Consider the following 24,979-nt stretch of genomic DNA (forward strand, 5'->3'; position numbering starts at 1 on the left):
TTCAGTTACCTATCAGAGAAAAATAAAGATCCTTTCTGGAGGAAGATAGCATTATAGTATATCTTACTTAGGGCTTATATTACTCCTATACATATTTTTTCAAATACATGTTCAGCATACAAAGATAACCAGACACACAAGAAAACAATACCCTATAAGTGAAAACCAGCAGAAACAAGAGACAACAGAAACAGAACCATGAAAAACTTCAGATATTAGAATTGGCAAACTTGGATTACAAAATAATTGTGTTCACTAGGGTCAAAGAATAGCCAAGCTTGGAAATTTCATCAGGGAACCAGAAACCATAAAAAATGACACAGTAGACTTGAAAAAGAACCCAATAAAAATTCTAGAACTGAAAAAATGAATTCAATTGATGGATTTAACAGCAGACTAGACACAGCTGAAGGGAGATTAGTGAACTATAAAGTCTGTCAGAAAAAGAACATTAAGAAGGCAGCTTGGCAAAACAAGGTGGAAAATTCAAAGAGAATACAGAGATATAGAGGATACAGGGAAAACTAAGATAGATTTATTTGGAGATCCAGAAGTTGATGAGTGAGAGATAATATTTGAGAATAGCTAAAAATTTCCTGGAATTAATAAAAGACATCAGTTACAGATTCTAAAGGGTCAATGAATCCCAAGCAGAGTACATAAAAATAAATCCACACCCAGATACATCATAGTAAAATTGCACAAAACCAAAGGCAAAAAGAACAAAATTTGAAAGCAGCCAACTATCTTCAAAGGAATGACAGACTGAGAGCTGACTTTGCAGGAGCAAGTAAAAGACAGTAGAAAGAGAGAATCTATGCCAGAAGAAAATAACTTCCAGCCTGGAATTCTATACCCAATAAAAATATCCATCTAGGGCCAGCCCCGTGGCTTAGCGGTTAAGTGTGCACGCTCCGCTCCTGGCGGCCCGGGTTCGGATCCCAGGCGTGCACCGCTTCTCCAGCCATGCTGAGGCCACGTCCCACATACAGCAACTAGAAGGATGTGCAACTATGACATACAACTATCTACTGGGGCTTTGGGGAGGAAAAAGGAGGAGGATTGGCAATAGATGTTAGCTCAGAGCCGGTCTTCCTCAGCAAAAAGAGGAGGATTAGCATGGATGTTAGCTCAGGGCTGATCTTCCTCACCAAAAAAAAAAAATCCATCTAGAATCAAGAAAGGCAAAATAAAGATCTTTTCAGATAACAAAAATGGGAGAGTTCTCCACTAGCCAATCAACACAAAAGCAAACTCTGAAGCAGGTTAGGCAAACTTCCTTAAAGAGCCAGATAGGAAATATTTTAGTCTTGCAGGCCATACAGTATGGTATCTGTCACAACCACTCAACTCTGAGGTTGTAGTGCAAAAGCAACCACAGACAACAGTAAATGAATGAGCCTGGTGGTATGCCAATGAAACTATTCAGAAAAATAGGCAGTGGGCTGGATTTGGCCTGAGGACTGTAGATTGCTGACTCCTGTCCTAAAGTTTAAACTTCAGACAAAAGGGAAATGATCAAACGCAGAGATTCCAGAAGGAATGAAGAGCAAAGAAAGTGGTAAATAAATAAACATTGATTATATGAAACTCAGTTTTAAAAAACATATAGAACTAAAACACATGATAATAGGAGCATATAATTTGGGAAGAAGTTGAATGGAGTTAGTTTGCTACGTTCCTTGTATTATCTCTCTGGGGGAAGTGTAAAGGTATTGATTAAATTAGACTTTGATACATTAAGGATGCCTGTAATAACTTCTAGGGTAACCACTACAAGAATAAAAACAGAATAAAACTTCCAAACTACTAGGAGGAGAAAAAATGAAATGATTAAAAGGCAGGCAAGAAAGAAGTTAAAATTAAACATAAAACAGGTGAGACAAATAAGAAATGTAAGAGCTTTAAACCCAAACAAATAAGAAATATAAGAGCTTTAAACCCAAACATGAGTAGTGACGTGAATATAAATGTGTAAATACTTCAATTAAAAGACAGTGAAGGGCCGGCCCCGTGGCTTAGCGGTTAAGTGCACGCTCTCCGCTGCTGGCGGCCCAGGTTCAGATCCCAGGCGCGCACCGACGCACCGCTTCTCTGGCCATGCTGAGGCCATGTCCCACATACAGCAACTAGAAGGATGTGCAACTATGACATACAACTATCTACCAGGGCTTTGGGGGAAAAATAAATAAATTAAAAAAAAAAAAAAAGACAGTGAAAGGGGCCGGCCCCGTGGCTTAGCAGTTAAGTGCGCGCGATCCGCTACTGGCGGCCCGGGTTCGGATCCTGGGCGCGCACCGCTTCTCTGTCCGCGTCCCACATACAGCAACTAGAAGGATGTGCAACTATGACATACAGCTATCTACTGGGGCTTTGGGGGAAAAATAAATAAATAAATAAAATTAAAGAAAAAACAAAACTATATGCTGTTTATAAGAGATACATCTAAAATGTAAGCAACCAGAGAGGTAGAAGGTAAAAGAAAAATAAAAACTAAAATCTCTTCACTAACACATAATTATTCAACATTTTAATCTATTTCCCTCCTAAGGATGTTGTTTTCAGGATAAGATCATACTGTACGTATAATAGTGCATCCCTCTAGGACGTAATAGTTTGTACACTTTTCTCTTATTGTAAATTGTTTTCTAAGAATGATATTCCTAGTATTTGGAGTTGTTGGAATTTTGAGTTCTCTGAATGACTGGAGAGAAACCATTTGGCCAGTTACTCAAGACAATGTGATCCTAAAATTTTTATTGGCCCAATATGCATTTCAAGGGATCTTGGGACTATGGTCACTATTTCATGTTAATTTTTTACTGATCTTGCTAATAAATTACAAGTTCCCAGGCTATGCATATAAAATTTTAATGAAACATTTTTACCATTATTTTTCCAAGTATCTAGGAAGTACCTATGTCTCATCTTAAGGAATTAATATTTTACAAAAAGACACCAGGCCTGGCTCTGGGCCAGGCATTTTGTTAGCTTAGTTAGTCCTCACAACAATGCTCTAAGGTAGGTATGTTTATCTCCATTAGACATGAGATTAAGAAACAAATTGCTGATGGTCACACAGTTAGTAATGGGTCGACCATGGTTTTGAATCCAGGGTGAGGGCAAGCTATGAACCCACAGGCTTGCTTTCCCGTTGTCAGTGCTGATGATACACTGAAAAGGCCTTCCTCTTCAAATTTCTCTCTTAAGCAGGAAAAAAAATTCTCTACAAGATCACCTCCTTTCCTCAGAACACTGCATAATTTTCATAGTTCTAAATCCAGACTAACAGCTTCCTGCTATTGTAAATGACGATGATTAATCCGAATGGGTTAGATCACCGTTTCATGTATTAATTTCAGGTGTTATATCTTGAACTTGATTTACCCCAGTTCGGGGAGCTTAAATCCTCTATGCATAGGTGAAGGGAAATAGCCGGATGTCAGATCTGCAGGCTCCTTTTGTTGGGGGTCAGGCAGCAGTGAGAAAAAGCTCGAGACCACACCATTCTGGGTGGGCCCCTTAAAACGAGTTAATCGGTGACCGAGTATTCGTCAGGAATACGCCAGTATTAGCTACCAAGGCTGCTAACCTCAGTTGAACCGACGGGCTCGGTCTCTACTTACTTTCGACTCGGGCTAACCCTCTGGCACTTTTGCTAATTTGGGTCTGGTTCGCCAGCACAGCGTGCGGCACGGCGCGAGCCAACCCACAGCCGGTAGCGTGAGGTTTGCTGCCTCGGGCGGATCCGGCTCGAGGGTCGGGTGAAGCATCAGAGTCACGCGAGATCTGGGGAGAAGGGGCGGGAGAAGCCCGCGTGCACGCGCCCGAGAGCCGTTAGGGCGGAACCCCTCCCGGGCGGGGCGGGCGGAACAAATGCTGTTGGAAGCCAGTTGGTGGAGCCCCGCGGGAAACGACTGAGCGCGAGGAGCGTGCGCGCACACGTCGCGGCGACGGTGGCGGCGAGCGGCGTCAGAGCTTGGAGGGGGGGGCTGACGGCTTCTGGCGGGTGGCGGTGTTGGAGGCCAGAGCTTCTTAGCCCGTATCGCTTCTGTCCCAGGAACCCGACGGAGAGTGAGGGAACGAGGGTCGCTTTCGGGGGCTGCTGCCTTCCACGTACGCGTCGTCGTGAGGAGCGCAGCCCGGACTCTCCTGCAACCCGTCCGGCTCCCTTTCCGCACGCCTCGAGGCGGCGGCGGCCACCGGGACAGCGCCTCATCTTCCCCCACCCCTTTCCCTTGTCCCCCCGCCCGAAAGGGCCTGGCTGGCGCCCCACCCCCGCCCGTCCGCCCGCTACGCCGCCGCCATGTCGGCGCAGGCCCAGATGCGCGCGATGCTGGACCAGTTGATGGGCACCTCCCGGGACGGTAAGTCTCTGCCAGCGCCCTGGGGGTGGGGGAGGGGGCCGGGGCCGGCGAGGGGCTGGGGCTCCGCGGGCGCACTTGGGCTTGTGTGTGTGGCTGAGTAAGGGGCTCCCAGATTGGTAACACGAGGTCCCGGCTCCCGTCCCATCCAATCAGGGCTGGGCAGGCGGGTTTGGGGGGCGGCGACAGAACGGATTGGCGGGAACTGCTGCCAATGGGGTCAGGCGGGGCCTGGAGGAAGAAGGGAGAGTTTGAGCCCTGCGTGTTGGCTTGGCGGGGACGGGAGAGCCCACGTCTCCCTTGCGTAGTCGGGCGGCCCGTTTTGTGGCTCTGTAGGGACCTGGGCTGCTCACGCCTCCGCCCCCTGAACTGAGGCCTTCACCCAGGGCTGGGGCTCCTGCCTCGCCGCCGCCATCCAGCGTATCAGAGAACTGCCCCCCGCCCCTTACCTGGGGCCGGAGGAAGCCTTGACGGTGAACCCAGGCCCAGAGGCGCACTCTCGAGCCCCTCAGGAACAACCATTCTTGTGAGAAATCTGACCCAAACCATGGTTTCTTGAAGTGAGTGTGTTTGGCCCCATTTTGTGAAAAGAAAAATGTTATGGCTTGTTTTTTCGAGAGACCTCCATCTTGTTAGACAATTTAATAGAAGCTGTGTTCAGTAAATAGTGACAAATCTTGCATGTGCCCCAAATAGAACCATTTTGAAAATGTTTTGCCCAGTGAAGTAGAATTGAGGGAAACAGCGGTCCTTTTAGGCACTTAGGTTAGAATTTGTATAGAAAACCACTAATTGCTGGATATCTTTTTGTCATATAGAGAATTTCTAAATGAGATGAAATGCTGTTGCATTTTTTGATGATGATAATTGGTGATGTACTCTTTGAAATTCAGCTCAAATCCATGCTAACCTGGAGGAAAGGTCTAGTTAAGTACTTTCTTAAAAACAAAGCAAAACACTTGCTCATTTTTGTATGTTGGTTGTTCAGGCAAATCGTTTCTTAGACGTTAAATAAATGCTTTTTTCTTGACAAGTTGTGTAAATTGCTTGATGTAAGAGAAAAGTCACACAAATTTTTAGCAGTCGCTGTTATAATTTTCTTGAGTGCTTTGCAGCAAAATATGAGTGAGTAGATTAAAAAATTTATTGAATTCAAATATTTTTAGCAATGCATATTTAGAATGGCTTTTCACTGTTCACAGTTCTGTTTTAATAAAAACCCGCATTGGGAACTTTTCTTCGAAGAACATAGAGACAAATAGGTATAGATGGCAAACCTACGTGTGGTTGTGTAGAGAGGAGGGGAAGATTGGGAAAAAAATGAATTTTATCTGTGTAGTTAACCCTTGAAAGTTAACATTAATTAAAAATGTCAGTGGAGAAACTTTTACCCGTTATCATTTTTCACTTTTAGATAAAAATGGTTATTTTATAACTGCAGCATGTCTTAACATTGCTCCTTTTCCATTATGAAAACTGTAATGCGAAGGGGACTTAATCCAGGATTTTAGCTGACAGAATAATCTTTGTAATAAAATTATAGAAATATTCAAGACTTACTTTACATGATCCTTTTAATCCTAGATGGTACCATTTTTGGTACCTTCTGCATGGATTGAATTTCCTAATTTTACTGAGAGGGTAGGTAGTTGGATCAAAGTAACTACTATCACCTGATAAATTTCCGAACTAAGTATCTAATCTAGTACTGCAAAGCTAAATTTAAAAAAACTATGTATTCCTGTGTGTGTAGTCAGCAGAAACATGGATTTTTCTTAAAATCCACTCTGTACACAAATAAATTTATATTTTTTATGTGTCTGTTACTCGATTTTTTTTGCCTCCAGACTAAGAGGTTTACCAATGAATTCATGTTTACGAGTCCATGATATTATTTGGCTGAAATGACTGCATTTTTACTACTGTGTTGGGCCAGAAGTAAGAAACATACTACTTTCAAGGAAAAGAATTGAATCTTCTTTTACATACCCAAATTAGTTCTTTTACATATACAAGATAAGAATCAGAACATTTCTTTTCCTTCTTACAGATAATTAATGAGTTTATATATTTCATCTTATGGTTCAGGACCTTTAAATAATTAGGATTGTTCTTTTTTAGCATACAGTCAGCTTCGTTATCCAGGGATAGGGGAGTGTGGATATGTTCTTGACTAACATGAATTTGAAACCATGTAATGGGAAGCTTTGTATTGGACACAGGAAAAGCTTACAGGGGATGCTGTTGGGTGTCTTTGGCACTGAGAGGTGGAAATGGGTTCCGAGAGGTGGGAGAGAGTTGGAAAAGGTAGGTAGGAGGTTTTTAAGGCAGCTCTGTTCATTTTTTTTTTTTTTTTTTAAATCCCAGAGCAACCACTGTCTTCTTGGATAGTAGGACTCAAGGTGGCAATGACCCTCTCAGTCCTTAGTGTCCTGCCTTTGAGGGAATCTAAAGTGACACAGGTGGTCCAGGGCACTGGGAAAACCTTACTTCCTTTCACCTCCCTTTCTCCTCCAATGAAAGATTTATTTCTTCTCCCCCCTCTCCAAAATCAGTTTTTAATTAGTTCCTTTTTAAACTCCTTGGAGATTTAAGTTTCTTAAATGTACCTTATTTTGAATTACTTAAGTCAATTAATCGTTTAGCTTACCTAAACTTCGTGAATAGGAATTTTAGTGGCAGGGAAATGGAGAGGTAATTTTGGATCACTGGGCACTTTCAGAAAGGACAGTCCTGGGTGAGTGGTGGAAGTGGGGGGCTTTGGACAACCAGAGGGCAGCATGATGGCACTGGGAGGCTGGGCAGGGGGATGACCAGGAGGTGGGAGAGGAATGCACAGGGGAGGTGGGAGGGCCAAAGACAAACTTTGCCTTCTTTGCAATTTTGCCTAGGGCCCTGGTGGTGGCAACCGCCTGTGTGCCACTGAAAATCGTGCCGATGCCTGGCATACTGCATAAATGGAAGCAGGGTACCGCGTGAGTTGAAACATTGGTCACACTATATAAAGTTTGTATATGTGAATCAGTGTAACTCATACCCATGTAACTGGGGGTCTGACTGTATTTGGATTTTTTTGATAAGGCTTCATGGGCTAAGGAAAAGAGCACTGGGCTGAGACTCAGGAGACCTGGTTTCTAGCCCCAGCTGTACCTCTAATTGTAACCTTGGGTAAGTCACTTAACCTTTTTTGCCTCAAGTTACATCTATAATTTGTTAAATGGGAGACCAAATAATTTCCTATGTTATACTCAAAAAATGTTGAAAAATAAGTATATTTTAAGTTTTTTAGAAAGGAGGAACCATAAGTAGATATAAATTAGTATCTTATTTTATCTGAAGTTTAAGATAGATTAAATTTTATAAATACCTTTCTGTTTTAGTTATTAGCATTAATAGAAGGGAGAGGGATAATTTGTTTTCCCTGAATATGTTCCATTTGAAAGGGAGGAGCAGCACAGGAAAATTCAGGCAGCAGTTTGAGAATTGTCTGTGTGACAGTTGGAAGAACCCAGTGTCTTCACTCAGGCTATAGTCATTTTTGCTGAGTTGGGTTAATTGCAAGGATGTCCCTGAGATAAAGCCCTTTTGCCAACAAATGCAGTTTGGTTATGATAAGTCTCTGGTCCTGACTCCAGAAAGGTCTGGCGAGGTGCAAGGGATAGGAATTAAACAAAATTGAGGGTGTGAATTTAGATTACATCCTGAGTTTAGAAACTAGGAAGTTACAGAAGGTAGTTTTGAGGATTCCATACCTCTTAATTGCTTATAATCTTTTAATGGTATTAGAAACAATCTCTAAAGGTTAAGGTTAAAACAAGCCAGGGATGGCAATCTGCCCTCAGAAACAACGAGTAGACTAATACAATGTAGAATATGGAATAAAATTTTATAGCATCATTAGTTGTCCATTATGGTTAGGGAATGTTTAGGGCAAGTTAAAGCTTTCAGATAATTTGAGCTATTTTTGATGGTAATCTTTCTGAACATATAATGATGTGCTTCCTCAGTTAATAGAGTATATTAATCATAATTTCGTATTTTTGCTAATCAGTTGTATTGTAATTTATGGGATGTAAAATTAAAAGAATACTCATCCTAGGAGATATGCAGGAAAATACAGTTCAGAAAATCATTTACTCGTTTCTAATATAAGTTTAGTTATACATATCTGTTGAACCTATAGGGCAGTATGACATCTCTGCCTTTCTGCAAAATAAATTATTGAATCACAGATTGAAGTAGTGTTTTCTTTAGTGTATTTTCTTCATAAAATCATCTTTAATCTGTGTTCTTTGACTTGTCATCAGCATTGAGAGCATTTCTTTTAATTTTTTCTCATTAACATAATGAACCATATTTATTTCTTGGTCAGTTGTAAGCCATTCTTCTCTTCCACTTGGATTGTTCATTTTAAGTGAAGGAGGCATAGCCTTTAATGTACAGGCACACATTTTTTGAAATAATAATGGAGTATATCTCACTCCAGAGCTTGTAAATTGTTTAATGTTATAAGAAATTTTAGCAAACATAAGGTTAAACAGTAGTCAAATGTAAGGTTAAACAGAGTTTTAGTAAATATTTGAGTTTATCAGAGGTCCAGGCATATCAAAACACTGAAAGCTCTGTTAACACCCACATAGTGAATCCAGTTAAAAAAAACTTCAACTCATTTTGCATTTTGAACTCTGAATAATATTTCTATCGACAGAACAGCCCAGAAAACAATAATGGTATCACCTCATATAACCTTGCATTGTCCTTGGATTCTCTAAAGTTGTTTAGCTCTTCTCAAGGAAGCCTATGCTTCTGAGACACTCTTTTACTTCAGGTAAAAAAATAAATTAAAACCAAAGAAAAGTCATTTTGTCTGTCACTGCATAACCTCTATAAGCAGCAGGTAAATGCTTTGATTTGGTTTGGGTAAGATGTCATATAGGGATAAATGGTAGTGAGCTGAGTGTTCAAGATGGGTAGCAGGAACTCAAAGGCAAGTAGGTGTCATGGATCAGGGTCAGAGTTGGTGAGTCAGTGTTCAATACCAGGTGGTTCATACAAACATTAAAATTTGAAGTTGCTAAGGATTTAGGCAAGCAGTTGGGTTGCAGAGATAGGCACATGGCTTAAAACTAAAGGTCAGTAAGTGTGGGTAAGACTAGATAAATGAGGCAGATACTCCTCAAGAATGGAATTCCAGAAAGATGCTTGAAATGGATTAAATCCTAAAAGCCCAGGGCTATTAGTATAGTCCTCAAGGAAACATAAGCGATCCTACTACCCAACTTAGTCTACTAAGAAATTGTAGACTAAAAAGATGAAGTAAGTTGGGAACATTTTGCTGGGGAAAGAATGAGGCAGAGAGAGGGAGTTTCTGACAGGAATCTTGTGGATTCAATACCTGCAGAAAAGTCATTCTGTTCCTTTTTGGTTTAAATTCTCATGTACCAGCAGCTGCTGGGGTAGAAATTGGAAGGCAAGGCCGGAATAGATCATTTAATCAGTTTTGTAAGATTATTGAGGATATAGAGAAAAGTAGTTTGTAAAAACTCTGAAATTGGCTACAGCTTCATATTCTTGTTTTAACTGAATAACAGGACTCTGAAAAGTCAGCCATCCAAAAGTAACATGTAGCTCAGTCAACTGAATAAATGCCATATTTTGCTATTTAACATAGACTAGAGAAAGGAGTCTTTAAAACTTTTTTCTAAAAAAACGCTCACTAGATATTGATTCATATGTTCTAATTTAGTTTTGAACCACGTGCAATGATGTTTGACCTGTGTGATTCAACATGAAAAGAATTTAACTAGCTGCCCTTGCTGAGTCTTTTGTCATGTCTTCTGAATGCATGGTAAATTGTTTTGTTTTTATCTTCTTGAGACCTCAGTTTTCTCTTTCGGAGTTAAAACTTTCCAAAGCTTTGCCTTTCAGTAAAATATATTGGGTATTTTTTGGCTAGTATTTATAGTGTACCTAGCTGTTCGACTGCTCTATATTCTGTCCTACTATTAGGTTACACAGTGTACCCTTTTCCGTTACTTAAAGGTATGTTTTAGATCAGGGTTGGCACTGTGGCCCACCTGCTTTTTTTGTTGTTGTTGTTGAGGAAAAGCGGCCCTGAGCTAACATCCGTTGCCAGTCTTCCTCTTTTTGCTGAGCTAACATCTATGCCCATCTTCCTCTATTTTGTATATGGGATGCCTCCACAGTGTGGCTGATGAGTGGAGAAGGTCTACACCCTGGAGCCGAACCTGCGAACCCTGGGCCACTGAAGTGGAGTGTGCAAACTTAACCACTATGCCCCTGGGCTGGCCACCCACCTGCTTTTTGTAAATAAAGTTTTATTGGAACACAACCATGTCTATTTGTGTACATATTATCTATGGCTGCTTTACCTTACAACAGCAGAGTTGAGTAGTTGCAGCAAAGACATATGGCTGGCAAGCTTAAAATATTTGCTCTCTGGCCATTTAAGAAAAGGCTTGTTGGGGCTGACCCAGTGGCGTGGTGGGTTAAGTTCACAGGCGGTCCGGGGTTCGAATCTCAGGCGAGGACCAACACACTGCTCATCAAGCTGTGCTGTGGTGGTGTCCCACATACAAAACAAAGGAATATAAGTGCAGATGTTAGCTCAAAGCCAATCTTCCTCAGCCAAAAGGGGAAGATTGGCAACAAATGTTAGCTCAGGGCCAATCTTCCTCACAAAAAAAAAAAAAAAAAGACCACTGTTCCAGATGAGTGATTCTCAAAGTGTGGTCCCCAGGCCAGCAACCTTAGTGTCACCTGGGAACTTGTTGGAAATGTATATTCTTGGGCCTACCCCAGGCCTACTGAATCAGAAATTCTGGGGATGGGGGCCAGCAATCTGTGCTTTAAGAAGTCTTCCACATGACTCTGATGCACATTAAAAGTTTTGAGAAACCCTGTTCTAGATAAGTGTTCCCCAAATGTTAGTCCCACTTATCGCCTTTCCTATTTTTTATCCCATTTTCTGTTTTTTTTTTTTTTTTTTTTTTTTTTTAAAGATTTTATTTATTTTATTTTTCCCCAGTGGATAGTTGTGTGTCGTAGCTGCACATCCTTCTAGTTGCTGTATGTGGGACTCGGCCTCAGGATGAACGGAGAAGTGGTGCCTCGATGCGCACCCGGGATCCGAACCCGGGCCACCAGCATCGCAGTGCGCGCACTTAACCACCAAGCCACCGGGCCGGCCCCCATTTTCTGTTTATTTAATATTTTTTCTTTATGTCAACTCACTTTCTAAAAATTTAAGTTAATTTTAAAATGAAAGTTTGTCACCAGAAAAATAAATGCAGTGAAAACCACATGGTGTTAGAAGGATAACTAGATTCTGTTGTCATTTACCTTACGCTAAAAGTTTGAACTTGTTAATACAACTGTTAGATGTATTAAACACATAACTAAGTGCCAAATGGAAACTTTTTCTTGTCTCAATCATGTTAAATATTCGCCACTAAGTGATTGAGTGGTGTTTAAAATGTCGTGTTGGTAAAATCATAGAACGCCTAAAATCATCTTTTGTACAAATCCCATACTTTGCAAAATACTGTTCTAGTTATTCCTGTGAAAGGAAAGCTGCTTGAACTGTATGCAAGCCCCTAAGTAGAAATGACTGGCCAGAAATACACACCTGTGAGATGCAGAGATCTAGGAGTCTCTGGAGAGGCCCATCTAGACTTCTAGGGTGAAATTACCTCATTTAGCTTAATTTCTCACCTCCATTAGTGTTTTGGTTTATAATGGTCACCAGTTCTACAGGATTTCACCAGTCTGTTCCACAGTGGGAATGTGAAAAAGTCCCTGGCTGTGGGAAAAGCTGCCTATTGTAGATAACTCCTGGACTAGAAACTGGGGAAAGTGGCTGTGATTCTACATTATGGACAGGGGAACAGCAGGGCATGCTTGCCAGGAAAACAGTGGATTCACCTCAGATTTTAGAAACCATGTGTTTGTATTTTGAGAAATTCCTGTGTTATGATTTAATTTGCCTCAGTATTAGAAGGAATATTTTCCCAGACATGGTATTCTATATATTTATTGGCTGATGTGCTTCAGGGTGTAGTAATTGTTGATAGAAATAGAATCTTACTTTCCTAAATATCCTTAAGTTGCTGAGTTGCTTTAGTTATTTCTTCCTTTTCTTTCTTAGAGATTATGGACATATTTGCTTCTACGGTCTTTAGACTCTGCAATAAACTAGTGACATAGGACTCTAATCCTAGAGGGATGTGAAAATTTACATACGAACAATTATGTTTATTATTTTGTTTTCAAGGAAGGTTAGCCCTGAGCTAACATCTGTTGCCAATCTTCCTATTTTTGCTGAGGAGGATTGGCCCTGGGCTAGCCTCTGCGTCCATCTTCCTCTACTTTGTATGGGACGTCACCACAGCATGACTTGACAAATGGTGCGTCTGTCCATGCCTGGGATCAGAACCTTTGAACCCTGGGCCGCCGAAGTGGAGTGCGCAAATTTAACCGCTATGCCGCCAGGCCAACCCCACGTTTATTTTTAAATGATAAATTCTGTGACACTGATTATAGATGTCTAATTTTGAAAAAAGTGTGTAAAAATACAAAAGACAAACACCTGTATGAGTGAACAAATGTTATTTTGTATATTTCTCTCAAATTAAAAAAATGAAGCATTACATATGAAGTCTCTTATGTTCCCCTTCACAGTCTCATTCCTTTCTCCAGAGGCAATCCTTGTGAATTTGGTGTGTATTCAGTGTGACAGTATTTCTGCTGTGTTGTTTCAGCAGTTGTAAGGCTCAGTCTCCTTCATGGTAATCTGTGTTTTTCATTTTAACTTCCTTTGTCATTGAATTGTTTCTCACCTCTGTCCTTTGATATTCTCATTTCTTTCCCTTTTTTATTTCTTTCCTTCATTGATTTTAGATTTGGGGAGGCTCTGCTTAGCTTTTATAGGTATCACCAACCAATGAGAACTTATCTTTTTAATGGATAAATCAGCCAATCACTTTTTCTTTTGTTCTTTTCAGCTATTTCTTTATAGCCCGAGATAGCTTTCTTCTATTTTGTGTATAGAAAGTTCTGGATGATAGAAGGCACCAGATATCCAGAGTACCAGTGTTACTGTATCAGAATTGCAGCTCTGCAAGTAAGTATCAAAATATAAAATTTAGCAGGCTGCAACTTTTTAATGACTGACTTTTATGATGTATATCATAAAACAAATTCTATATAATCTTCTTTTAGAGCTTAATTTTTAGATGACTATTGAAGCTTTTCTAATGTATTTCTTAAATCAAAGAGGAAAAATATGTTGATAGATTTCCTAAAGCATGTCTACTCCCCCAGTAATGTGATGATATTGACCGTGGCTAATGGCCAAGACTCTATGCTTGTATAAAGAGGAAGATAGTATTGTGGCAAGGGGTGAAATAGAGCCCTTAGAATGTAGCTACTTAGTAGTATTTCTGTTCTCCCATTTCTGTCACCATTCTGATAGCTCTTAAAGACCATATAAGCTTTTTCTCCTACTACCCAGGCTGTTTCCCAGTCTCATTCCTTATAAGTTTGTTACATAGTTTTCATAGACAAGTAGGCTGGTAGATTTAAAAAATGATTTTAGCATTATTAATCTTTGATCATATTCAGCAAGAATGAATTTGTTCTGGAAATTTCTTCTACAATGGGCATTACATTTTTAAAATATTGGGCTTGTCATGGGGGTTCTGGTGGGGGTGGTATTAGCACCTGTTGGTAATTATAAACTTATCGGACCATATGAAAGGATTAAGAGGGCTAGCCTTTCTGAACTGTATAGTACCTTTATTTTTGCATTTTCTGGAGGAAAGGAAAGCTGCTACTACTACTCAGGATGAGTTTATAAGCTCTATTAGAAAGAAGTGATTTGGGGGTCAGCCCCTTGGCTTAGCGGTTAAGTGAGCGCGCTCTGCTACTGGCGGCCTGGGTTTGGATTCTGGGCACACACTGACACACTGCTTGCCCAGCCATGCTGAGGCGGCGTCCCACATAGAGCAACTAGAAGGATGTGCAGCTATGACATACAACTATCTACTGGGGCCTTGGGGAGAAAAAGGGGAAAAAAAAAAAAAAAAGGAGGAGGATTTGCAATAGATGTTAGCTCAGGGCTGGTCTTCCTCAGCAGAAAGAGGAGGATTGGCCTGGATGTTAGCTCAGGGCTAATCTTCCTCACAAAAAAAAAGAAAGAAAGAAGTGACTTGATGTTACATTTGGAAGGAAGAATATCTAATTGGTTTTTTCCACTACCATCTTTGGCTGAGTACTCTTTCTTTCCTTTCCTTTTGTAATAAATATATTCCTGAAAAGTTTGACATGTATAAGTCATATTAAATGTTTCAAAGCATCTGTAATCATATTATGTTAAAATATGGTAGTGAGTCCTTTTATAAAATGAATCCTATATTTTGAGCTGTAAAAATATCCAGTGAATTAAACTGAATGTATTTATTAACAAAGGAACATGGAGTAATAAGAATTTTTTGTGAGGAAGATCAGCCCTGAACTAACATCCATGCCAATCCTCCTCTTTTTGCTGAGGAAGACTGGCCCTGAGCTAACATCCGTGCCCATTGTCCTCCACTTGATATGGGACGCCGCCACAGCATGGCCTGACAAGCGGTGTGTCGGTGCACTCCCAGGATCCGAACCTGGGCCACCAGGAGCAGAGCAGGCCCACTTACCTGCTACGCCACGGGGCCGGCCCCCAAGAATTTTTTTTTTAAAGGTTAATTACAAAAGGGTTTTTATGGGTGAGTTTTAGGATGAATTCTAAAGGAACAATAAGAGTAGGTGGGAGAAATTAGTAGAGTCAGTGAGAAAATTTGAGGAGGGTGTAAAAGGCGAATTGGTTCTTTAGTATAATAGTCACTGTGCAGCAGCAGTCACCTGCTTTTACCTTGGTTCCACATGAAGACATAAGGGTTTACTAGTACAGGGCAGATCTCTTCCTGTAGTTCCCACATTGTTATATGGTGTCTGTAGCTTGTATTGTAAGAAATGGTAATAAGAGGGTGGAACATTTCTCTGCATTTGAGGATTTGAGGGCACAGGGAAATAAGCTTTAAGCTCTTGGTTATATACTTCTCTTAGCTCTGGTGTTCCTTTCACTGAAGGTGTGTGGATTTTATTTCAGAGAGAATGTACCTACCCTATCCCAAGCTGTCAGTAACATGTGGCCCCTAACAAGTGTACCTGTGGGGAGGGATTTGGTTGTCACATTGGAGAATATGGGAGGGCTTTCTCTCTCCTGGCCTCGTTTATAAACTAGGGGATGCTTCCATTTGCTTTGTGTGCTGTTGAGTTTTCTCCTCTCTGTTTCCCCTAAGCTAAGCTCTAAGCTAATTAGTTGTTTTTTTATAAATTGCTTGCCATTAATGCCTGATAATATGCAGTAAAATAAGGATTCTGCATACCGTTGTATATGTCAAATATTACAAACTTTAAGGTTCTTTTGAGATTATAATACTAAACTCAGTTCACTTTTGCTTAGCCTTCACAGTTGTTGATCACATAGCATGGTCATCCACTCACAGCTTAAAAAAATACAGGGAGCATCGGAGAGAATGGGTAAAGTAAAATTTTGATGTTTTTAAAATAGCACCTAAATCTATGAAAGTTGGTTTAATTTATTGTTTGTATGGGTGGGAGAGGGTGGGTGGCACTGGAGGGGGAGGGGGTGGATATTGGGAAAATAGCATGCACCATGTAAATGATATTAGATACCATCTAGGGTAAGGTTTTAAGTGTTACTGCTACAATTTAAGGTGGTCAGTTTCAGAAAAGGCAGGGTCATAAAATCGCAGTGTTGGGATTTACAGTGGGCTTATTTTCCTCTCCCAACAAATTGAAGGGGATTTTGAGAATAGCAGTATTTGAGTATAGTTTGGACAGGAGCCACCTTTTTAGTCTGGCCTGTCCGTATTACCTGAGTGAAACTGCCTCGGTATCACTTCAGGCTCTGTTAGATTGCTGAAAGCCCTCAAGAGGAATAATATGCATTCATTTCTTATTGTACACCCCTGATTCAGGTGTTTCCAAATACAGTTTATAACTCATGAAACTCATGAGGGGTTTGAATGAAAGAGAGAGGTTAATAGAGTTGTTACTCTGAAGTTATTTGCTTAGTAGGAAATACTAATGGAAATTTTGATGCTTCCATTCAAATGAAGAACACTTTGCCTGCCAAAGTTCGTATTCAAGTTTCTAATTCTAAAAACTTGGTGTTGTAGTTATGTACAAAGCCTGATTAATTGTGGAGGTTATAGGGCAGAGAGACCTCCATGTTTTTATGGGTAGGACGTGTTGTTGTTAACTCGAATAACTTGGTCTAATCTCTGTCCCATTATTTTTAACTTTTTTTTTTTTTTACATTGTTTACACACTAAAAATCTGGATTGAAGAAAAAAATGAAAAAGTTATTTAAGAAATCAAATTTTACCCAAAAAATATTGTTCTGGCCCAACTTTTCTGTTCCCCTACGTGAAGCCATTTGCCAAAGCTAAATGTGATTTACTTACTGTTCCCCAAACCTTCCAGCCTCTATAAGCTTTGTCAAAGATATTACTCCAGTTGGAATGCTCTTCTTTCTCCTTTCCTTTAGTCTAAGTCCTATCTTTCCTTCAAATTTTGGCTTCTACTAATTGCATGAAGCCTTTTCTAACCTCTCCAGTCCTTGGTAGTCGTTCTAGTCTTAGAATTCCTCAAGTACTACTATTTGAAACATCCATTTGGTGCTTGCATTGTGCTACCTTGTATTATTGTTACTTCATTTAAATGTCCTATTTCTCTAGCAAAATCATGGGCTCTTTAAGGATAGAGAGCTTGTCCTATATGCTTTATTCTAACCTCATTGCCTAGCACAGAGGTTATGTTCACTAATAGGTTTGATTCTATGATTTGCATCCAATGTTAGTGTAACAAGGCAATTATTTTTTCTTAACTTAGGTTATTTTATATGAATATATGCCCAGAAAACCCAAAGATAAAATGCATTGAATTCATAAACTAATTCCTTATATTATAAGGAGATTTGGTTCATATTTGTTCCCTATTAATTGTAGTCCACCCCCTTCCCCCAAATGAGTGCTGTTTTACCTAGTGTCTTTTGAAAAACATGGTTTGGGCCAGATATCTTGACAGAAACCAAAATTACCAGTATTTTTATTTTAAAATTTTTTGTTGGTGTAGCCAAATTATAGTTGTATGGCATAAACCTAAATTTATTAAATACTGCATGGTAATGTAGCCAAATTATTTTTAAATGTTAACCTTAAAGTCTCTTAAGTAATACTTTAAAAATATCAATAAACAGATAGTCGATTGCTAGTCCCTCTCAGAGTATTTCTGTATCTCAAATTATTAGAGATTTTATTATTTTGTTTTAAAAGTTTCTATAATGTACACAGGCTGATATTTGATAGCTATATTTGTGTTTGCTGCACTTATCAAATGTCTATAGAGCAACCATTCATATGCAGTGAGGAGTTATTTTAAAATACTTTTTGGCATTTATAGAAACTGATTCTTTTTTTAAAAGCTCATCAGGGATAATATTTGCTAAATTTGTATTTGGAATTGTTCATATCTTATCTGACAGTTGTGTCTTCAGGGCACATATATCTTAATGATAGATATTAATGTTATGATTTCTGAAGCAAAAACAGTCGTCCTACTTGATGAAATGTTTCATTAGTAAAACTTGTATGAATCTTGATTTTATTCTGAGGCCTGGCTTCTAATATTCTTGAGCCGTTATTTTGACAAAGCACTGAAACAATACTGCTGTTGCATTACTGAGAAGCTTAGATACTTGTAGCAGGGAGACTCCTAGGTATGTAAGATTTTTTTTCTCTTATTTAAAAACTTAATATCATCTTTAAGTTTTTTAGCATAATTTGGGTACAGATTTAAAATAAAACATTTTTTCTTAGATGCTAGGAATCAAAAACCCTCTAATATAGCATTGCCATTCTGGTGCAAGCTTATCATAGTCCCTTTCTAACATGAGTTTAAGGCCCTCACCGAAGTCTTGATGAAGTATACTTTTTAAAAAAAACATTTTTTAAAACCCTGTTGGCCCAAGGACCACTTTCTAGAGCTGCAGCCTTGGACTTTTACCTATGGTCAGTCATATTCTTCTCCAGGGTTACACTTATTAAGTCAATATTTAAAAAAATAAAACACCCTGATTTTGTTCACTTTTGTTTTCATATACAAGAATCTTTACAGTCAACATGTACTTCTAGATGCTGTATTAAAATTGCTGGCAGAGTCTATTCTATACAGACTGAACAATCTGGCCCCTTGTTTTATTTGTAAAGGTTCAATGTTTCTATGCCTGCCTACTTCAATCCGCAAGGGAGTATCAGAAAGGCCCCGCATTCGCCGAGCCGTGAGTTATCACTAACTTTTCAGATGTGTTAATGAATGTGGAACAAAAGCAGTTGTGTTTAAAAGGAAAAAAGGACCATCAAAATAACCTTTATTATAGTAGCAGGCGTGAACACCAAGTGGATTATTCCAAATTGTGGTGTCAAAAGTAAGCTACTTTAACTAGAGAGTAGCCTCTAGAAAACCTATTGTTGAACTGCTCTGAAGCTATCAGTTTAGCTATAAATTACTGTTCTTAAAATTTCATATACCATTTGCAGATCAGAATGTTCTTTAGGTCTTTTTGACCAAGTCAAAACAATTTGAACAAAATCTTACCCCACCTAAAAATGACAGTATTTAGTTGACTTTGAGTTAAGCTCTTCAAAATAAGACCATGTGAAAGGGGTAAAGTTTAACCTTTTTTGTTATTCACATGTGAAAAACAGAAATTAATTTAAATAATTGAATCACTCCCTAGATGAAAGGTTTTGGAGTGCTGCAAGCATCATGTGAAGTACAAAGGTATTTACATTCTATTTTGGTACCAACAGTTCTCGCTTCAGTAATTCACCAGTAGGTTTTCATTCATCAATGATGATATCAATGTAAGGCTAAAATAAAACACCTACATTTCTTAGGGCTTATCATTCTACATAGAGGAAACATCCTTGAGTTTTTTCTTTTCCTTTTTTTTTTTTTTAACAAAGATTCTAAGCAAAAAAATTGTAACTAACTTCTATATTTTGTTATTAGAGCTAGTTACTTTTCTTTTTCTTAGATTCTTTAAAATTTTGAGTAGATAGGCATATTTGATTAGCAGGTTGGATGCTTCTGTTGCTTAGGAGGTGTATTGTGCTATATGAAGACAGAATGAATTTAAATGTATCCAGTTTGGCCATATATAGCATAGACTACAAAAAAGTTGGAGATGTGGGACCTTAGGAGCCATTAAAGTTAACATTTCATTTAGGCAATGTGCCTTTGTTTGACTGGTGTGTAAGTCCTTCTTCCAGGTTTGTACGCTCTTAAACACGTTATTCTACCCTCTCTAACTCCTCCCAGCAGCAAAAGGGAGACACTTCAGCTGGAACAAAATAGTGGAAGAAATGGCGTCTGGGGTTCAGTGGGGATTCGCAGTGTGTATGCAATGTTTGCAAGATTACTTTTTATGTTTTTCAATTAATGTAAATAATTACGGAATAAATCAATGCTTAGTGTCAAGTAGGGAACGTTGTATACCAGTAGAAACTCTCCTAGTGGGTCTGCTGCAAGTTGCTTAACCTCTTGGGGCCTCAGTTTCCTCATCTGCAATATGAAGGAGTTGGACTCAATAATCTTTAAGGTCCATTCCTGCTCTAAAATCCTATGCTTTTCTGAAGTACTCTGTTTAACAGAATGCGTTGCTTTCCCACTTTGACTATTTGAATTACATGTGCAGTACACATACTGCAACTGCATGTTGTCTAAAATAGATTTTCTGTAGGATATTATATAAAAAACTAATCCCTCTTAAGCTGATTTCTAAATGTGTGTGTAATAAGCCACACATAAAAGCTAGTGATAGTAGGGCTCTCAGAAAATAAGTATTTTCCAGTTGTCTAACCTTGAATGTTATTAACTTTCCTATATTACAGGAGATACTACTCGTCAACGAATCAAATTCAGTGATGACAGAGTATGCAAGAGTCACCTTCTCAACTGTTGCCCCCATGATGTCCTCTCTGGAACTGTATGTATTATTAAATCTATTGTTTGATTATTGGTATACTACAAAAATGAACTACTTGATAAAGTGTTAATTCCTTGTCAAATTATTATGCAGTGATTTTTTTTTTTTTTTAAATTTTATTTATTTATTTTTTTCCCCCAAAGCCCCAGTAGATAGTTGTATGCCATAGCTGCACATCCTTCTAGGTGCTGTATATGGGACGCGGCCTCAGCATGGCCGGAGAAGTGGTGTGTCAGTGCGCGCCGGGGATCCGAACCCGGGCCGCCAGCAGTGGAGCACACGCACTTAACCACTAAGCCACAGGGCCGGCCCTATGCAGTGATTTTTTTAAACACTGTTTAAACACTAACTGTCATTAGTGGAGGGATTTGTATCCCTTATATTGTTTATTTATTTTGGTTGATAATTTAAATATGCAGTGATGGGATTTCTCGCAAAAGTAATTTGCTATGCTTTGCTTTATAGTTTTTTTCATTCTTCAGAGCAATTTACAAAGCATTTCTTGTTATAAACCAACGTTACTGCAATAAAAAAAGCATTTCTTATTTGGAATATAAAGGCAGTTATACAGTAGTTGCACTTTTAGTTTAGAAGTAATATAAATACTTTTTAAAATAGTTTACTGTTGAGCAGAGTAGACTTTTATCCAAAACAGTATACATTTTTGTTAAAATTTGTGCACATTTATATTGTGGAAATCATAGTGAGGAAAATATATTAGTAAATACTTAAATTCACACAGCTTAATTTATGAGTAGTGTTGTCCCTTAAAATTCATTTATATTGCTGACTCCTAATAATGTAAAGCTCACCTAATTTAGATTTCTCTGTCTGATGGTGTTGGTTGATTTTAGAGTATCAGCATTTTAATTTGGAAGATAAACCACATGATGATAGACCTATTAAATGGAGCAAAGAATTTGGTTCCCTGACTTTCGGATTTGGTTGAAATGGATTACTCACTGCCAGAGCTTCCCTTCACAGGCTGCATCTGATGGCAGAGGAGCGCCAGTAGTGGCTATACATTTAGTTGATTTTATTTCTATCTAATTTTGTTTGCCAGAAATGACTGAAATAAGGAAAAGACTTCTGACTTCCCTTTTCAGAAGTGATGAGTTCCTTTAGTTAAAATGTCTAAATGAGTGATTTCTTCTTGATAGGAAGAGTTAAATACCCCAAACAGATATATATCAAGGTATATGCAATAGGAAACATCTCTGTCTTTTTCCAGTAGGAAAGACTATCGAAAATATGTTAAAAGGAAAAAAGAGCCTATATTTTAAAAAATATTTAATACGTAAATTTTTTTAAAGTATAATACCACAAGGCAAGAAATCTAGTTTGTCAGCACTTGAATTAGGACTATGACAGATAATTAACCCTCAGATCTACTCTTCAGAGTTTCCGTAATTGAAGTATTTTCTACTGTGCTGTAATAAAATTGAAATCTGTAAAATCTATAATTATCTGTAGTGTACTTTAATTCTTCACATTTATTATTGTATTACATTTAACAAAGTCATTTAATGGCTAAATTATCACTTCAAGTAAATTTTGAGAACAAGATTAATAAGGTGACAGAATTTAGTTTTTTTATTTTTTAATACTTTAAAACCAGCCGTAGCAAGACTTTGACTATTATATTCTTCAGATATGTTATTAATAATAAAAATCTGGCATTACAGTTGTCCTTTACATTTTATAATGCACATATGCAGTTATGCTCATTTATTTATTAAAAGAGTTCTGTGAGGTATATGATCTATGGTTAGCCTAAATAATAGTAAGTCACTTATTCAAAATCACTCAGTTCTGTTAATTTAAAGTAAATTTGGGACCAAACCCAAATTTTCTGAGTTATAGTCTTAATTTCTTTTTTTGGTGAGAAAGATTGGCCCTGAGCTAACACTATTGCCAATCTTCCTCTTTTTGCTGAGGAAGATTGTTGCTGAGCTAACATCCATGCCAGTCTTCCTCTACTATATATATGGGATGCCACCAGAGGATGGCTTGATGAGCAGTGTGTAGATCTGCAGCCAGGGGCCAAACCCGCAAACCCCAGGCAGCCAAAGCAGAGCGCATGAACTTAACCACTATGCCACTGGGCCAGCCCCCTGAGCTATAGTCTTATTCGGCATGTTTTCTACTCTATAGGTAATACTTAATCCTTCATCATGTTAAAAAGAATGAGTGGTTGGTCTCAGGCTTTCTTTCTTGTAAACTTCTTGCCGCTGGATTTATAAGATGCACAGCTTTTCAAATTTTAACATCTCTGAAATGTACATCTTAAAATTGATGATAGGGGCCTGCCCAGTGGCATAGTGGTTAAGTTCATGTGCTCCGCTTCTTTGGCAGCCCGGGGTTCGCAGGTTCGGATCCTGGGTGTGGACCTACGCACTGCTTGTCAAGCCATGCTGTGGCAGCATTCCATATAAAGAAGAGGAAGATGGGCTCAGTTATTAGCCCAGGGCCAATCTTCCTCAGCAAAAAGGAGGATTGGCAACAGATGTTAGCTCAGGGCTAATCTTCCTCACACACACAAAAAAATCGATGATAGAAAAATACTCTTCATTGGTAACGTTTTTCTTATGGTATAGAACTTACTGATGAAGCTTAAAATTGGTGGTATGTTGGATTACATGAAAAATAGTTAAGGAAGGCCCTCCAAAAGGTGCTTGCCAGGAAAACCCGAGATGACAAGTACCTTCTTTTTGTCAGTCTAATAGACAAGAGATTTTCATATGTAAGGATGAGGTAGTTGTGAACCTGTGTCAGAATTTAAGCAGAGTTTTAAGGACTGGCTGTAGGACTTTGTGAGACTCCAGGGTTGCCATAGAGTGCTACCCTTGAGAACTTGAAACCATCCATAGTGTGACTTCCTCATGACCCTTATTATTACTAAAAAGGGCTATTTATAACTGTTCATCATATGTACACGTGGTTTGTAATTGTAGAGCTGTGACTTCTTTAGCAACCAGTTGCTGTAGAACAAATGCTTTTCTGGCACAAAGTCTAACAGTTCACATCTGTTTATGTTGAAGATGCCAATTTGTTTTCTTTCTTTTTTTTTTACATGTTAGATGAAGGATGAAAAGAACTGAATTGTAACTGTTGATTTTATAATGCTTTTTCTTTGTTGTATAACTAAAGGTTGCTCTTTAGTTTTCCTGACCTTGTTCTTCAGAATTGTCACTTCCAACAGAACAGGACTCACCAGTATTCTAGGTTATTTAGCACGAGAATACACAGAAATGTATTCTCTGTCTTTTTCCATTGTAAAGAGTTTGAACTTTATATTGAGCTCTTGGAGATGGAGAACTGTGATTTCTAAAAATATGCTCTAACTGATAATTAGTATGGAATATTTTTGGAATTCAGTTTGATGAAATGCCCCTGTGACGTGTTACCTTTCGTTAGTCTGATACTCTGGTATAACTAATTCTTAAGCTAATAAATTAAAGAGGAGGTAAAATGTAGAACAGAGAATCAAAATAATTGTGTGTGTGTATATATATATATCTTTGGATTATGATTTTTATAAGAAACATGAATATTTCTTATAATTTAGGAAGTTAGTCTATTTCAAAGGCTTGGATTATTTTCCTTTGCGTCTAGAATATTTTCTTGTTTTAGTCCCACTCTTTTCTGCCTTTTTGCACACTTGGTTTCTCCCCGTTCTGTTCAGCGTGGAGACAGCACTAGACACTAGACAGCATCCCATTTCAGATTTTAGGCAAACCAAAAAGCTAAGCAGAGTTGTCTTCCCTCCGCCCCGCGCACACATTTCTGTTATGTATTTTCCCTGAGGAAAGATAAGTATATTGAAGTGCTTTAAAAAAAAGTCTATCTAGTTTCTAGTGATCTGGGAAAAAGATATGTGAGAGTGATAATTTACAAAAGGCATTGATCTAAAGCAGAGTTGGTAACAGAAGCTTGATATTAAGATCTGCAGAGATGGAAATGTATATTCTCATAATGTGCCTGTCCTAAATTCAGAAATGGCCACTACTAATTTTTTTTTTTTTTGAGGAAGATTGGCCCTGAGCTAACATCTGTTGCCAATCTTCCTCCTTTTTTTCTCCCCAAAGGCCCAGTAGATAGTTATATGTCATAGTCGCACATCCTTCTAGTTGCTCTATGTGGGACGCTACCTCAGGATGGCTTGATGAGCGGTGCATAGGTCTGCATCCAGGATCCGAACCTGCGAACCCCCTGGCTGCCGAAGTGAAGCACGTGAACGTAACTGCTATGCCACTGGGCTGGCCCCAAGCCACTACTAATTTTGTTATAGCCCTCATCATAGTATAATTTTAGCATTGACAGGCCCTTATGTCTTCTATAAAATTTTCCCATTTTATAGATGGGAAAAATTAAAGCTCAGAGAAATTGTGTTTGTCAGATGTCTGACAATCAAAGAATCACTGTATATTATGCCATGCAGGAATCCCAGCATTATTTAAATCTAAATACCTTTTTAAATGTT

General features: G+C 38.7%; 1 protein-coding gene across 7 annotated transcripts in view; it reads left to right on the forward strand.

The window, feature by feature from the left end:
* The window catches only part of LUC7L2 (LUC7 like 2, pre-mRNA splicing factor), a 77,547-nt gene that overhangs the window by 11,381 nt on the left and 41,187 nt on the right, over positions 1-24,979 (forward strand). Inside the window, exons 1-4 of one of the 7 annotated variants that reach the window (XM_087431603.1) lie at positions 7,353-7,532; positions 10,111-10,212; positions 15,886-15,962; positions 20,402-20,496. In XM_087431603.1, coding sequence (XP_087287729.1) covers positions 15,911-15,962; positions 20,402-20,496 — 147 coding nt within the window. In that variant the 5' untranslated portion in view covers positions 7,353-7,532; positions 10,111-10,212; positions 15,886-15,910. Of the gene's footprint in view, positions 1-3,943; positions 4,368-4,630; positions 4,925-7,352; positions 7,533-10,110; positions 10,213-13,387; positions 13,507-15,885; positions 15,963-18,715; positions 18,787-20,401; positions 20,497-24,979 lie in introns of those variants that run through there. The other 6 variants (XM_087431610.1, XM_014787705.2, XM_014787706.2 and 3 more) reach the window with 6 other exon arrangements.

Source organism: Ceratotherium simum, chromosome 1, assembly GCF_057802395.1.
Source record: "Ceratotherium simum simum isolate JZ-2026a chromosome 1, ASM5780239v1, whole genome shotgun sequence".
Taxonomy (NCBI): domain Eukaryota; kingdom Metazoa; phylum Chordata; class Mammalia; order Perissodactyla; family Rhinocerotidae; genus Ceratotherium; species Ceratotherium simum.